General features: G+C 34.5%; 1 protein-coding gene across 14 annotated transcripts in view; it reads right to left on the bottom strand.

Annotated features, from left to right (window-relative positions):
* Positions 1 to 14717, bottom strand: part of Robo2 (roundabout guidance receptor 2) — a 1655220-nt gene that overhangs the window by 157037 nt on the left and 1483466 nt on the right. For all 14 annotated transcript variants that reach the window (XM_087208379.1, XM_087208384.1, XM_004842193.4 and 11 more), the window contains 2 exons: positions 7068 to 7225; positions 4039 to 4159 (listed from right to left, as the gene is read on the bottom strand). In XM_087208379.1, the coding sequence (XP_087064505.1) occupies positions 4039 to 4159; positions 7068 to 7225 (279 nt within the window). The remainder of the gene's footprint in view (positions 1 to 4038; positions 4160 to 7067; positions 7226 to 14717) is intronic.

Raw genomic sequence — 14717 nt, 5'->3', positions numbered from 1 at the left:
TTCATCATCGGAGTTCTCTCACATCCAGTTACTGAAAATCAGCGATCAGCATCATCAGCCCCCATCTGTGTCTCATCCTCAGTGAACTGGCTACTTGCCAATCTGGACATCCTACATTGAAACCCACTGGCTAGCACAATGTCTTAATAATCTTTTTAGTGAGCAGCAATTACATATGAATGAACAATAGATCACAGGAACTATTTAAAGAAGTCTTTCAGTGCAAAAAACAGAACACTTCATGTAGGAGAGTGCAGGTAGAAAACAACTAAGGAAATGTAGGAAGGGACGTATCACAAAAGTTAATTTAAAAACAGTGTTTTAAAACTGTGTCGAACAAGAGAAAATATAAACATATGAAACAGGGAAAGGATATTATGGATAAGAAAATTTAGAGAAGAGAAAGGCCTAGAAGGTATAACTTTTAATTAGTAACTATATTTTTGACAGAGAAATGGAATAGAAGAATGGAGAGAAGACTTCGTTGAGTTGTTTTGGTTCTTAGTTTTCAGAACAATTGAGAATATTCGCCTAGAATGTATACAGGGAAAGAAATGAATGTCAAACCAAAACTATTCAGAAAATGGGCAAAAAGAAAGTCGTAAAAGTTTGAAAAGAGAAAAAAGAAATCTGAGTACATCTAAAGATATAGGAATGCAATAATCAGAGAATCACAGCAGACTTTTCAAGAGCAACACAAGATAAATGATACTGGAAGGGTAAATTTAATATTTTGAGCAAATTTATTTTTATACTAAAATTTTATAATTTAAGATCTGGTTAGAATAAAAAGTTTGGTTCGGAATGTGCTCAAGTCCAGTCAAGCAGAAAGCAAGTCAGAAACACTGCTGAATAGAGGGAATAAAGAAGCAAATATAGCATGCAGGAAGTAGGGGATCAACATAAAAAAGAAGAAAGAAAAAATCAAGAGGAAGTTTCTGGAGAAGATCCAATATACATTCCAGTTAGACCCAGTGGGCAGTCTGAGATCTCCAGGAAGCCACAGTGAGGAGGGTATTTAATCACTAAGTGAAAGATAGAATGTAGATTTTCAAGTATTTATAACAGGTGTAGAATAACATAAGTGAAAAATGGATTATTATAAATTTACAGAAAAGCAAATGTATCATCAGAAGAGAACTGCAATTACAATAGTATAAAACTCAGCACATGGTTGATAATATTTACAATTAAAACACTTTACTGAATATTAAAAACATAGCCAATGTTCCTAAAATAACTTTACTAGAAAGAGTAGGGCCAGGGGAGATTGAGAAAATTCAAATAAGAAAGTGGAGGAGATAGATATTAGTGGGTCAAATAATTATCTTTTGAAATATAAGGTAAAACAAAGTATATAGTTGATACATCAATAAAAAATAAGCAAATATGTAGAAATACAGTAATAAATACTAGAAGCAAAGGATAAAGTAGATTCAGATACATTCAATGATGAGGAGAGTGTGCGTGTGTGTGTGTGTTTATTGGAAAACTATGGTGCATGATATCTTTTTATTTTGTTATGTTTCATAATACCTATGATATAATCTAGCATTTGTATACAAAAAATCTGCTTTCATGCATTACTTTAATAGAGATTTAAAATTATTGTGAAATATGTACATGCTATATTTTATTATTTTTAAAAAACACTTAGAAACATATAAAATCACACCATATTTAAAAATTTAATGGCATACAGAAGTTCAACTCTAGTTTCATTGACTTTGGGATCTTTAAGACTTAACAAATGTAAACTGTAAGGCGATGTTCTTTAAGAATTTAAAGACTGTGCCATAGACTTTGCTGTCATTTTAGACCATAATAATGTATTTTAATTTTTATATTTGATAGTACCCATTTAATAAAAATGGTCATGGACAGAAAATATTGCACAACAAGGAAAATAGATAATTTATGGAGTATGGCACAGGAACTTTTTAAAGATTAGTTTACATTCATCATGTCTGGTCAAAAGGGAACACTTTAACAATATAAGTGAAAATTTCAAACTATAAAACATCTAAATCCAAACCTGTTTATGAAAGACTCAGAATATTTGAAGAAGAGAAATTTTTTCAAGCAATTTATCTCAGATGTAGATGACTACTATATAAGAAAAATAACATTTATTCCTTTCCATGTCCTTGCAAATTATAAATCAATTAAATTTCTTGAGCAACTCAATATCAAGAGTTGCTTTTTATGGAGTTGCAAAGGACACTCAAAGGCCTCTGGAGTACACAGTGATTATGACAGTCACATGGTGGAGTTGCTGTTACATGAAAATAAAATGGAGGTGGAGTGTGAGATGTAACCAGGTTTGTAAACATTAGATAAGAAATGATAATATTTAACAATGGTGAAATATAATGAGGTTTCTTAGAAAATATGTCCTGAAGGTAAGAGCACCAAAATGAAACAAAGAAGGCTTCCCCTTGAAAAGCATACCACTTTTTCCTATTTTTTAACAGTAGGAAGTCAAGGGAAAGACAGGATTTCTCCCAATGTGACAATATTTGTCACGTTCTTGATTTGGACTATCTCCTCTGTTTTTCTTCTGAGTTGAGATGTTGTTCTCTTATCAATGATGGAATTTTAGTTTTTCCCTTAACTTAATATTTTCCCTCAACTTACAGCACCTCAGGTCAGTTCTGTCTAGTTTATACCAATAGATAAACGTTTCTCATCTTCCTGATCAATTCTTCCAGAGAAACTGCTTCTAGACAAATTCAATCTCTTTGGTTGATAGTTATGTTCAAAATAATTTAGAAGTTGCCCCACGACTCTTGACATGTTTAGGGGTCTCCTGCAGTTCTCATCATGTCTTTAAGGAAAGCAGGTAAATATTTCATAATCCAGACACATTATTGGTAATTCTAATTGCTTGGGTAATGATTTAAACTCTTTCAATTTCCTTCTGAAGGCAGTCTATCCTTCTACAATATACATTTTTCTAATCCAAAGCTGTGGCAGTTACATAAAAATAGCAATGAGTGTTTCTTTAAATAGAAGAGCTCTACTTGTGGGCTTTCATTGCTAATGCTCAGTGACCACTAATTTCCCATCTTACCCGGCAAAACTGTATTTTATTCATTAGAGGGTAGAATACATTGTGAGTCTCTTAAGGGACAACTGCATAAAATTTAGGGGCAAACTGATACTTTTCTGAGCTCTCAAGGACAGAAATTTACATGCATACATTGAACAATTTTATTTTTGCTATTCGATTCTTATAATGAATTAGGGGATTTCTCCTGGCTTTGTCATTTGGGACTTCAAGCAGCTTAGTATCCACAGGGAGTATTTTCAGAGATTATACAGTACTCAGAGTGATTGAACAGGCAGGCCTGCACTCTGGTACATATTCATAAAGCACAACCTTAGCTCTTGAAATGTAATGGAAAATCACAATATTCCTCTTTCCTTGAAGGCACTTGCATGGGCTCCTCCTAAACTGTGAAAGAAGTTTCTTTAGGGAATGGTGCAGGACTTTGAGCCTACACTTGTGCATGTCCTAGAGGAATGACCACAAACAGGGATGGTATCATGTCATGCATAGAATCAAGAGATTATTTTATTGGCACTGAAATTCACTTAAAATCACAATACTATCTTGAAACTTTTAAAAATCACATAATATCTACAGTAGTGAAAACTTATATTAAGGTAAGTTTATATACACACATATCTATCATATATATGATAAATGCATTAAAGTGGAACCAGTGATAAACATTAGATAAAGATAGTATTTGAAATAGATGTTGAGAACAGCAATTTTTTACATTTTGATGAAAGCCAAAATATTTCAACTATAACGATAAAGTAAGTGAATTGATGTTTTACAGTTCTTTCTCAACATCAATTTTTTATCAGACTGACCAAAAAATTTTAAAACTAGACAATTCTAAGTGGTTGTTATCACAAATAATGAGCAAAGGTTCATATATGGTCTGGTTTTAGTATTAAAAACATCTTAAAACAAATGAAAAGTGGACTATAAATAGCAATTTATAATTCCAAAGAGAGTTTTACCAAAGACAGTCAGCTCTGCTGGGTCGCTGTCTCTTTCTCCCACCATGTTGGTGCCTACACAGGTATACATTCCTGCATCACTCTTCCTCGTATTGGAGATCATCAGTTTTCCACCACGAATCTGTTAAAATTAAACAAAAAGTCAAGAAAAGGGAAAGGAAAAGAAACAGGAAAGAAAAAAAACCATTAAATAATAATTTTGAATACTTAAACATTATTTTCTTTCCAAAACATAACAGCTGTATCTAAGACTCAAGTCACTCTTACTACTTAGGCATTGTAAGTATGGTTTACTTTTTGAATACAACCCCAATATGAGTCTCTGTATTAGGGAATGCTTCTTTTCTTTTTTTTCTTTCTTTTTTTTGGGGGGGGATGCTTCTTTACAATAGTCTTCCTGTCTCTTGCCTGGTCATAGGTTGAATCATGTGACAATCCTGACTAAATCCCAAGGGTTGCCTTCATGCTGAGATGCTGTTGAAGGAATTACTATCTTCATTTGTCATCAGAAAATTATAACAGATAATTATAATGAATAGTATAGTAGAAACCTTGAATTCACCAAGTATTTATTGAGCATTATTTTCCTTAAATTCTTTTATTGGTACATTTCAGGTATACAATATGTTTACATTTATCATTGGGTGCGTGTACCTGTACATGATGTATCTTGGTTCTTATTTTTTCCCAATTACCTGTGCGCCCTTCACCCCCTCCACCCTTCCCTATTTACATAGACTTCATTTCCATTTTTTCCTTTTCTCATAATTTTTCCTTTCCCTTCTTTCCTTTCCCATTCCCCTCCCACCACCCCTACCCCTTTAGACCTTTTCCTATTTCAAAGTATCAATTAATCCTTTTAATCCTTATTTACACTTTATTGAGCATTTGTAAGGGCCAAAAGTATGCCAGGCATTTAGTGTGCGGTAGCAAGCTAAATAGTGAAAAACAATGCCTTCATAAGCCTTGCATTTCAATGGATAGCGTTACTCCTCTTTTTTTTATATCAACTGTAATTAAGAAATAATTTTTGTAAGAAGGACAGGTTGGATAAAAACAAATGAAATTATAAAACATATTTATTGTGATTATGGGTACCAGTATGAATTGATACAATCATAGACAATAATAAGTGTTCTCTAAATAGATATTTCTTAAATGAGAAGGATTTATTGAGTGAATGAACAAAGCTGTAGTATAAACAGAAAAATGTCTGCTAAAGGGAATATTCAATCAGAATTTTTTTCAGATGAGTGAATAACAGCTCACTTCTTTTTTCTATTTTTTCTAATTAATCTAATTTAATATTCTTAACTTTACAGTGATTGAATAATCTTAAAGTGATATGAGACAAAAACATGGTGGTTCATCCATTTTTTAATTTCATAAGTAAACAAATCTCAAGTAGGTTTGTTCTTATCAAAGATAGATGAGAAATTTAGCTCTGAAATTTGCCATGTAATAGAAAAAGATTTTCAACTGTTTTTCACACGAGAAGAAAAGACTATGGTTATATTTTCCTTTAAATCCAGTATGTTTTAATGGCGGTTTATAAAAAATGATTGTGGAATTCATTTTTCTTCCCCTTGAAGCTGAATTTCACAATGTGAATTGATTTGACCAATGGAACCAGAGCAAATCTTTTGCCATAAAAAAAGGTGCTCGCACATGTGGATTTGCCTTCTCTTGCTACAGATGGATCCTGACACCGCAGGGCCGTCCTGAGCTACTCTACTGAAAAATTAGAAATGATTGGTAAGAAGATTGAGATGTCTACCTGAGAGCCAGTTTATTTGCAGATGTCAGCAAGCTTGTGCTAGATCATTCAGCTGCTAGCATACATTTAAATAAGCCATGGAAGGATGAGAAAGTCTAGCAGAGATCAAACAAACTGACTCGGGGAAGAACTATTAGCTTTCCTGTGGAATCATGGTCTTAATTAAATGATTTCTATGAGCCATTTAACTTAGGGGTGGTTTGTTACAGAGCAAAAGCCAAATAACATATTTTCAAAAGTTTGATACACAAGTCTGGCCCATTTGGGACCAAATTCTCTTTAGGATATAGATTCTCACAGTGTTAACAGTAAAGCCTAAAATAGAAGACCATATGTGGTGATCTCTTACATGACCTATCAGTTCTATGTTACACTGTAATCTCAGTGTGAACACAGGAGAAATCCTCATTTATCATAAATATATTTTCAAAGATAAGATTCAAATTATATGAACTTTTGATTGAAATATCACATTTGGTCAGTCAAGAATTTACCTTCAATAAAATGCATTGATTTTCAGTTATTATACTAACTAAAAATTTTACTAACAAACATCAAAAGATATATTCTACCTCAATGGGTAGGTTCTTACTTATAAACTTCACATACAAATATTATATATACTGCCAAAAATAAAAAAGATTACATGATATTCCCCTGCTTATCCTCATTACCACTTTCTGGTTGTCTTATTTTGAATCTTAAATCAACTAATGAACTTGATCTTCAATTTTCTTGGAAGGAAGAATATTTTCCTACTTGAACTAAATTACTTGAACTCACTTCTTCTAAATTTGCTTTAAAATTAATTTATGCATACATTTATGCTGCTATAAGTATTATTTAATTGGAACAACTAGAATAAGTGAGAAATTCATCACCTCAAATTATTTTCTCTTATAATTTTGAAAATGGTGCAAAATGAAATGCAGTTAATATGGCTCATGGATACTTAATAAGGCTCAAAGAAGCCTTTCGAGAATTTAGAAAAAGCTAAAACATCAATGTCATACTTCAAAGATATATTTACATATTCAGAGTGGTACAGCCAACAATATACCTTGTACACCTGACTTGTTTGTATAACTTGTCTTTGAAGCCGCATGCCAGGTTTTTAAAGGTCCTTTCAAAATGCTTTAAGTAGTAACCAGCTTAAAATACAATTTTATTAACAATAAATTACAGAATAAAATATATTCATATCTAGATATGGAATTCAGACTTCCTAGGTCTTCATTGCAGTTTAACTCACAGTTACTCGTTCTTCCTTGTCATCGATTCGAACTTTATCTTTTTTCCAGTAGATGGTAGGTTCCGGGTGTCCCCGTGGAGGTTGGCACTCCAAGATCGCAGGCTCTCCAGCGGCCACAACAACATCAGTGGGGTTTTGCCGGAAGTCATCTCGCAACACTGGAGAAAAAGAATTACAATAAAAGAAAACTCACTTTCAGTAACTGTAGTGTTTTCTTGCAAAATGTAACTTCAAGTCTTACTTGTTCTAGTAAAACACTGCTTGAATATTTATTGAGAAGAGAGCTGTGCACATTTTAAAGTATTTTAGAGACAACATTTATGCTCATTAATAGGAGAGTGGATGATTACATGGTCATGTACTTTTGCTCAAAAATCCAATTTTAAAACTGAGATGAGTCTCAGGACAAATAGACAATAAATATTTATGGTATTATTTGAGATTTAATTTTTAAAAAGCCACAGAACAACTTATGTACTATAATTCTGTTATCTGTAAGGGAAAAGCACACATATATGTACATGCATACATTAAAAAAATGGTAAAGACATACTAAAACCTAGAGCAAGTCATGAGCCCAGGTTTGTAAGCATATGTTCATCTCTTGCCATGGGGGAAATGGAGTGACAACTCCCTGAGAAAGTCCTTTCTCGTGCAATGAATATGGACAAGAGCCACACTATTTTCATTATGCTTCAGAAGACAGACTCATTGTTCACCCTTGCAACGCGCTAGCACCCACATACCCAGGGCTATATTTTCATTCTCTCTGTTTCTCCACCTGCCAAGTGACATCTGGGCAGCGTGACATTCAGAGCAGAGATATCCCTTATAGCAGTTTTGCCAGTCTGAATTTCCCCTCCTTTCATTAAGGAGAACAGCAGGTTGGACCTCCGTGGTAACCTCAGAAAATCTGGCGTGCCTAGCTCTCCAAATGTCACCTATCTATCAGCATTTGCTTTGCTGCTGCTGGCAAGCAACTTGGAACTTTAGAAGCAACTTGGTCCTATCACATTGCAGAAAGGTTGGGTTATTTGGCAAATAACAGCCATGACTATTTTAAGATGAATATTAAAAAAAAGTAGAGACCAGGTAATATATGTATCTTCCAGCTATCTCTGCTACTCTGTACTGCATTCACTTTTCCTATTATTTGACATTCCTGCAAAAAGGAACCACATATAGGGTAAAACAAATCTATATGTATCTGTGTATACTTGCATGTATGGCTTGTTATATATATTATATATAAATACATTCGTATGCACATGCATACAGTTTGTATGTATGTATATCTGTGTGTGTACATATGTGTGCATGTATGTGTGTATACATACATGTATGTGCTGGCTGAATTCAGCATTAAGCAGCTTGTGCTTGCCTGTTATGTAAATTATTTGAAGTAAATGGGGATTAGGTCAAACCAACTGCCTTCCCTGTCCTGTAATGAGACCCACTTCAGCACTCTGTTTTGTTGTTGTTGTTGTTGTTGTGAAAAGTCTCTAGGTTAATTGTCATTCTCCAAATAGAGAAAAATTTCTATCCTAAAAATAGCTCTAGAGATTAAACTGAGTGGCTTTTAGGGCTTTTCTTTTCTATTCCAACGCATCCTTTAACATGGTTTCCCATCTTAATGAAGTCATGGCCCTTTGTGAGATTAGAGAACTTTGTTTCTTACTGAAGGAGCAATAAAAAATAATTCAGCATGTATTGTTCACTCTCAGCTTATAAACTGATTAATTGACTGTTTTGGTGCTAAGAAAATGTGTTCCACTTCAGCATTGTGAACTGCATATTTTTGGTTCCCTTGTCTAACTAGCAAGAAAGGTGTGATTTATATGCATGAGGATTTGCTTCTGAATTGGCTTAGAGAAGTGTGCATTTCAATGTGACACTCATGCAAGTGATCAGAAGGGGTTAACACCATGGTTCTCTTTTGCAGTTATATTCTCCAGGGAGAGCAAGCTGGTGACTAATTTATATTCTAAATACAGAACAGCTGCCTGTTTATGCAACGTTAAGAAGTGCAAAAATATGGTAACAGGGTGATGAACCCCCTCCTTCAATATCCGTTACTGGCAACAAATGGTGTTTTGGAAGACCTTCAATCTGTTCCAAAATGGCACATCTGGCTAGTTGAAGGGTCTTGTCCAGAACTGGTTGCCTAAAAAATGACATGCCAAAAAACCCTTAGCTCAAATGGTACTTAAGACCATTGCAAATCTTTTGGAGATGACTGTTACACTGATTTGCAACGATCCAAATTAAAAGAAAAAAAAGGTCCTTTAACAGGAGGAACAAAAAGATGAAAAATATAACAAACTCTAAGGACTGCTACCCTTAAACAATATAACATGTGTTCATGCATTCACCAAAAAAGGGAAAATGACTCCAATTTGCACATGAAGCCAAGAAATCTAACATCAACTGTAATTTTAGGCTTTCAGACTATTCACTCGGAGAGTAGGGTGAGATAATGGTATAATTGGTACTGTACCCTCTTCAACTTATAATATGCTCTTTAGGGTATGAGTATAACTCAGATAATTCATTTGTGCTTAATGAGCCCGTTTCATTTACTCTAAGTCTTGGGGTAAAATATGTTTCTTCTTTCCTCAAATTAAAAGTTTCAGGAGAAAAATAATGTGACATAATATCTCTTCTGAGATTAGATTATAAAACATTGTGATTTTCATTTTTTTGATATGACTGTCTTCATCTGGTATCTTGCAAGATTCCATGCTGCCTGATAGAGAAGATCTGTGGCTCAGATTTGAGACAGCTTCCAGCTAACACCAGCATGAAACTGAGGTCATCATTTCAAGAAGTCAGAAGGATTCAAATTGTCACAGAGTTTTGCGACAAATTGTATAAAGAAAAACATGTGATTTGGAGGTCTTAAGTCTTTGTTTCCTCCTTCCTCAAAACCCCACATTTTTTTCCTCTCAAACCCCCTCCTGTCTGTCCTAAATCAATAGTTCTCTTGGATTTCAAGTTCACTTGGAGAACACCATTACTCAGAAATTCCATTTTATTAAAATAAATTAGCAATAAATAATGAGATGAACTGCACAAGAAAGATGAACTGCACTTCTGAAAGATGCAACAGTGATTTCAGAAGTTTCTGAGCCACAGTATACAAGGCATTCTAGTGAAGTTATTAAAAATGTAAAGCCCAAACACATTATTGATAAAAGTATTCATGCACATCATTGCATAAAGAAAACTATCCTAAACAAACTAAATTGGCTGTGAGAAAGGTAATCTAAAACGAATTATAATGACAAGCATGACTAGAAGCAGTTGAAAACCAAAGGCAACTAAAAGAACACTCATCACTAGGCTCCTAGCAGGCAGAATGTGTGTGTGTGTGTGTGTGTGTGTGTGTGTGTGTAAAAGCTGTGAGAGCTTGTGATGCAGCCACATCAGGATTTTTCATGAGACAATTGAACTCAAGTCTCAAGTAGATGCTTATCTGGTACATATTTTAGTTTATTAATACAAATTTTCAGGAAACCATGGTACTTACAAGGATACACAAGAACTTTCACTCTTGCACACAGATTTTACATGGGATTATGTGCTGGCTTTCAATAAGAATGAGAATTGATCCAAATGTCCTCTACCACTGAGCTTTCAAGCTTCTTGAATTGTTTTTTTGTCTTTTGACCAGTTAGCAGGCACACCTGAAGATACTTTTGATCTCTATTTTAAAATAACTGGCCACAAATACAGGCTAAAATTTGCAAATACACAGTATAGTCCAATTGTATAATCATGTAGTAGGTCATCTGAACCTTATCTATTATGCTGTTTGAAGCCAGTGTGTCTATCTATGCACAATTATTATGCTATACTGATATGTAACATCGTGTGCTTCTAATTCTTGTGTCCTCACTGCCTTAGTTCAGAATATTCTTATATCTTTCTATCTCTCCCTTTTCCTGACTTCATTGTGACTATTATGATTTTAGTAAAATGAAAAGATGATCAGATCAATTCTCATACTTTTTAATGGCTCTTAGGATAAAAATTATCTCCTTAATATGATTTCAAATGTTCTTTAGAATTGGGTCAATGTTTATATCTCCAGGCTCATCACAGATATTTTTCCAATGTCTGCACGTTAGGCATATAAAATAACAACTAATTTTCATTGTACATGGGTTTATGATGTCCTTTTTTCCTGAAAATATCTCCAAGGTCCTCATTTTTTCCTTAAATTTGCTTATTCTTTTTCTCAAAAGCATAGCAATCCTTCAGTGTCAATTTCAGGTTCATTTATCTGAAATTTCATTCTTTAAACTAGATTAGGTAATCTACCAAGGACTCTCATCTTGAAGGGCATCAGAAGATTAATCAAGTACTCTTCCTTGCTTGACTAAGTTCATGAAATCTTCAAGAAGAATATTGCAATCCTCTCTTATTATATAATCTAGGCCACAGTATTTTATTTTTGAAATGTCTTCTATAAGTTGGTGGGATGTAAAGGGCAACCTACTTGTTTTGACTACTTATATTCTCTAAAATAAAAATCAGAGAGTTCAAAAAGGTCAGAAAACAATCTTGCAAGGAAACAGTAGGCTTATGTGTAACAAAACTGGTACCAATTATAGTATAAAATAGTTAATACAGACTAAAAGAAAGATGGCCACCTCTACACCTATACCAATGTTTTCTCAACTATTTCACCTAACCACCAGCACCAGCAACAGCAATCAACTTGAAGAATGAACTAGTGTCAAGCCAAATATCATGACACTGAGGAGTTGGATTCTAACTGGGAAGAAAGCATCCTGCCATATTCTAGACTAAATGGCTATTGTTAACAGCCATTGTATAAACCCAGTAGAGATCCATGAATGATGAAAGAAAGTATGCACACTAGAGGCTGAGCTTGAGAAATCTGAGTTTCTTTGTGAGATGGGTGGACAAGTTCATCTTTAGTTTTTCTCCTTAGGTTTCCCTTCATATTGAAGAGAATTTCAAGTAAATTCCCTTCCAACTGAAAGCTCTCCACTGCTATGGTGCAATAATTCTATAATTTTGTGAACTTTTTGTTGACTAAAAAATCAAGTAAACATTAGGAGGAATGGTCATTGTATATTTGGTACAATCAAAATATGGTCAGAGTGAACAGGTCAGCCAACAGCTAAATAGCTAATTCAGTCTGATACTTGGCAAAGATGTCATAAGTAGTTTCTTCTACACAGAAGGGGGCTGGGGAAGGAGTGGCTCAGTGGGGAGATGTCCTGCTACTGCTGTGCCAACTGACACTCTGGCACCCTGCAGCCTGCTGACAATTCCTCACCCCCACCTCCACCAGGACTCTCCCCGTAAGCAAATGTGCTCAGTAAATGATCCAGATAAGCCAGTGGTATGAATTGGAGCATGTTGAATAAACAAAAATGCCCTGTGACTGGCTCATTTTTGAGTCATAACATTTTGTGAAGCCTGGTATTCTGCAGGGAATAAAATACACAAACATACAATTCACACAAGAGGAATAGCCAGCCCTCAGTTTCTTAGCCAAGTCTTTCTTTTTGAATCCTTTTTTTAGCCCTGCTCTGTCCTCACCCACAGTATAATTTGAAGTCCTGCTGAGAGTGCCAAGTCTTCCTTAATGTTTTCCATTAATGTTTAAAACTTGCTGAAGGATTCTTAGAAATTGCATGGAAACATTGCACTGTCTGTAATTTGTATCCATAACCTCTGTAATACATATGTTCTCCTTGGGGACCAAGTGTTGAGATCATTCATAAACTCTTGGATCACATGTGGCACTGCAAACTGGTGACATCTGACCACGGCAGACTTGAGACCTGTCTCTGGCAATCATTTCCTTTGCTTTGCAGTCAAGGAGCCAGCAGTTGGCACACCTTCAACACTTGGAAGTCCTATTTTTGGCAAAGCTTAGCATCTGATATTTGACAGGGATCTGCATACCCTATCCATTATCCACTAGCTTAAGAGGACGTTGTTTATTGGAGCTAATTAATGCTTAATCAGTTCCTCATTTTTTCCCCTAAAGATTCATGTCCACAAAATTGTTTATGTGATATTGATGTCTCCAGAATCACACAATAATCAAAAGGGACAAAGCAAGTTAGAGAATGTGCCCAAATATAGTATGTGAGGAAGAGGATGGTATCCAGATATGCCAGTATTAAATGTGAGAAGGCAATGCAGTTCTCTCTATAACCCCCAAATATTCTGTTTTGCTCCCAAGCAACTGCTTTTTAGCATCTGCTCATTTAAGACTAAGTCCAGTCTTGGTTATAAAAATGTGTATAACTATGGAAATTGGAAGATACAATACATTTCTTTTAAAATTTAAAACTATAAAGTTTGGTTTAAAAAACAAACACTATTAAATAGTATTGCTCAGTATGGTAGCAAGGGGACACCCCAGATTATTCAAGTTTATAATGTTACCTTAGTTTCCCGAGAACTGAATTTGATATGATTAGATAAATAAATAAATAATAAGGAAGAGAGCACACCAGTTTTACATGATTTGCATTTTCTGGATGATTACAAATAACCATCTGCCTGCTTCTAGATTTTCAATCTGTTTCCTTTTCCATGAGCCACAAGTCTTCAGCCAAACCAGTCAAACTACTAGGCACCCGGAAGTCTTGTTGCAGGTGTTTGGTAGAATGGATTCTTTTCCCACTATTTTTCATTTCCTTCAACCACCCTCGTTATTCCATCATTTAGTCCCCATCATTTGACTAAAGAAAGTGATTTTTAAAAGGAGACACTTCCATTTATACATATTTATAAAAATTTTAATTCAGAATATTTGTGTACTTTTAACTCTAAAATGTATAGAAGTGTATATTTAAATTCAAACTTCAAGATTCATTACTCCAAAACAGCTACATCTGTCAATATGAATAAAGGAAATGAAGAGTGCTAGTGAGTAAATATTAATGTGCTGCTTTATTCTGGATTTCAATAGATTACAACTCTCCTCCCACCTTGTTAGTTCTTATCTGAAGACATTAGCTTTTACAGCATTCCAGCACTGAGCAGTTCATAGGGGTCCTTGGTCTCAGCAGCATTTTCCTGCCATTCTAGCTTCTCCTAGTATCAAGGAATTATTGCTACAATATTTCTCTCCCATGGTGTATTTTGATGTGCATGATCAACATGAATTACAATGCCAAGTAACTGCCAGATGTCATGAGTTATAAACTCAATAGTCTAAGGATTATTACACATTAGGGCACCCTACAGTGCAAGGGTGTCCTGGAATTTATGTGTTATTTATTACCTATTGGCAGGGTCTCAAAGTAATCTCACCCCTGCTGATGAAATGAGGGTTGGAAGAAGAAGAAGGTCAAGGTCAACTTTCCTTGTCAAGAATGCTAGTTACTTTGAAACTACTATTGCTTTATCTTTTTCCCTTGTACAGTACCTAAAACTCAACAAATCTTCGAAAGAAGGAGATACATATTATAATGCCCCTGAGGACCTTCAACTGGATTCTTTTAGTTGATAATTTTTGCTGTTTCACTTGTTTTAAGAACATATTTTTAAAAGGTAACTACTAGATGTCCAATTGAGAAGGTTCACTTGAACCTCACAATAATCTAAAAATTTAAAAGTGAATAGTTGCATGCTCTGTTTCTTTTACATTTTTGC

Source organism: Heterocephalus glaber, unplaced genomic scaffold (assembly GCF_053883595.1).
Source record: "Heterocephalus glaber isolate CG9 unplaced genomic scaffold, H.glaber_assembly_v1.0 deba00000122, whole genome shotgun sequence".
NCBI classification, from domain to species: Eukaryota; Metazoa; Chordata; class Mammalia; order Rodentia; family Bathyergidae; genus Heterocephalus; species Heterocephalus glaber.
The sequence above is the reverse complement of the archived record's forward strand: the minus strand, read 5'-3'. Positions and strand labels throughout refer to the sequence as shown.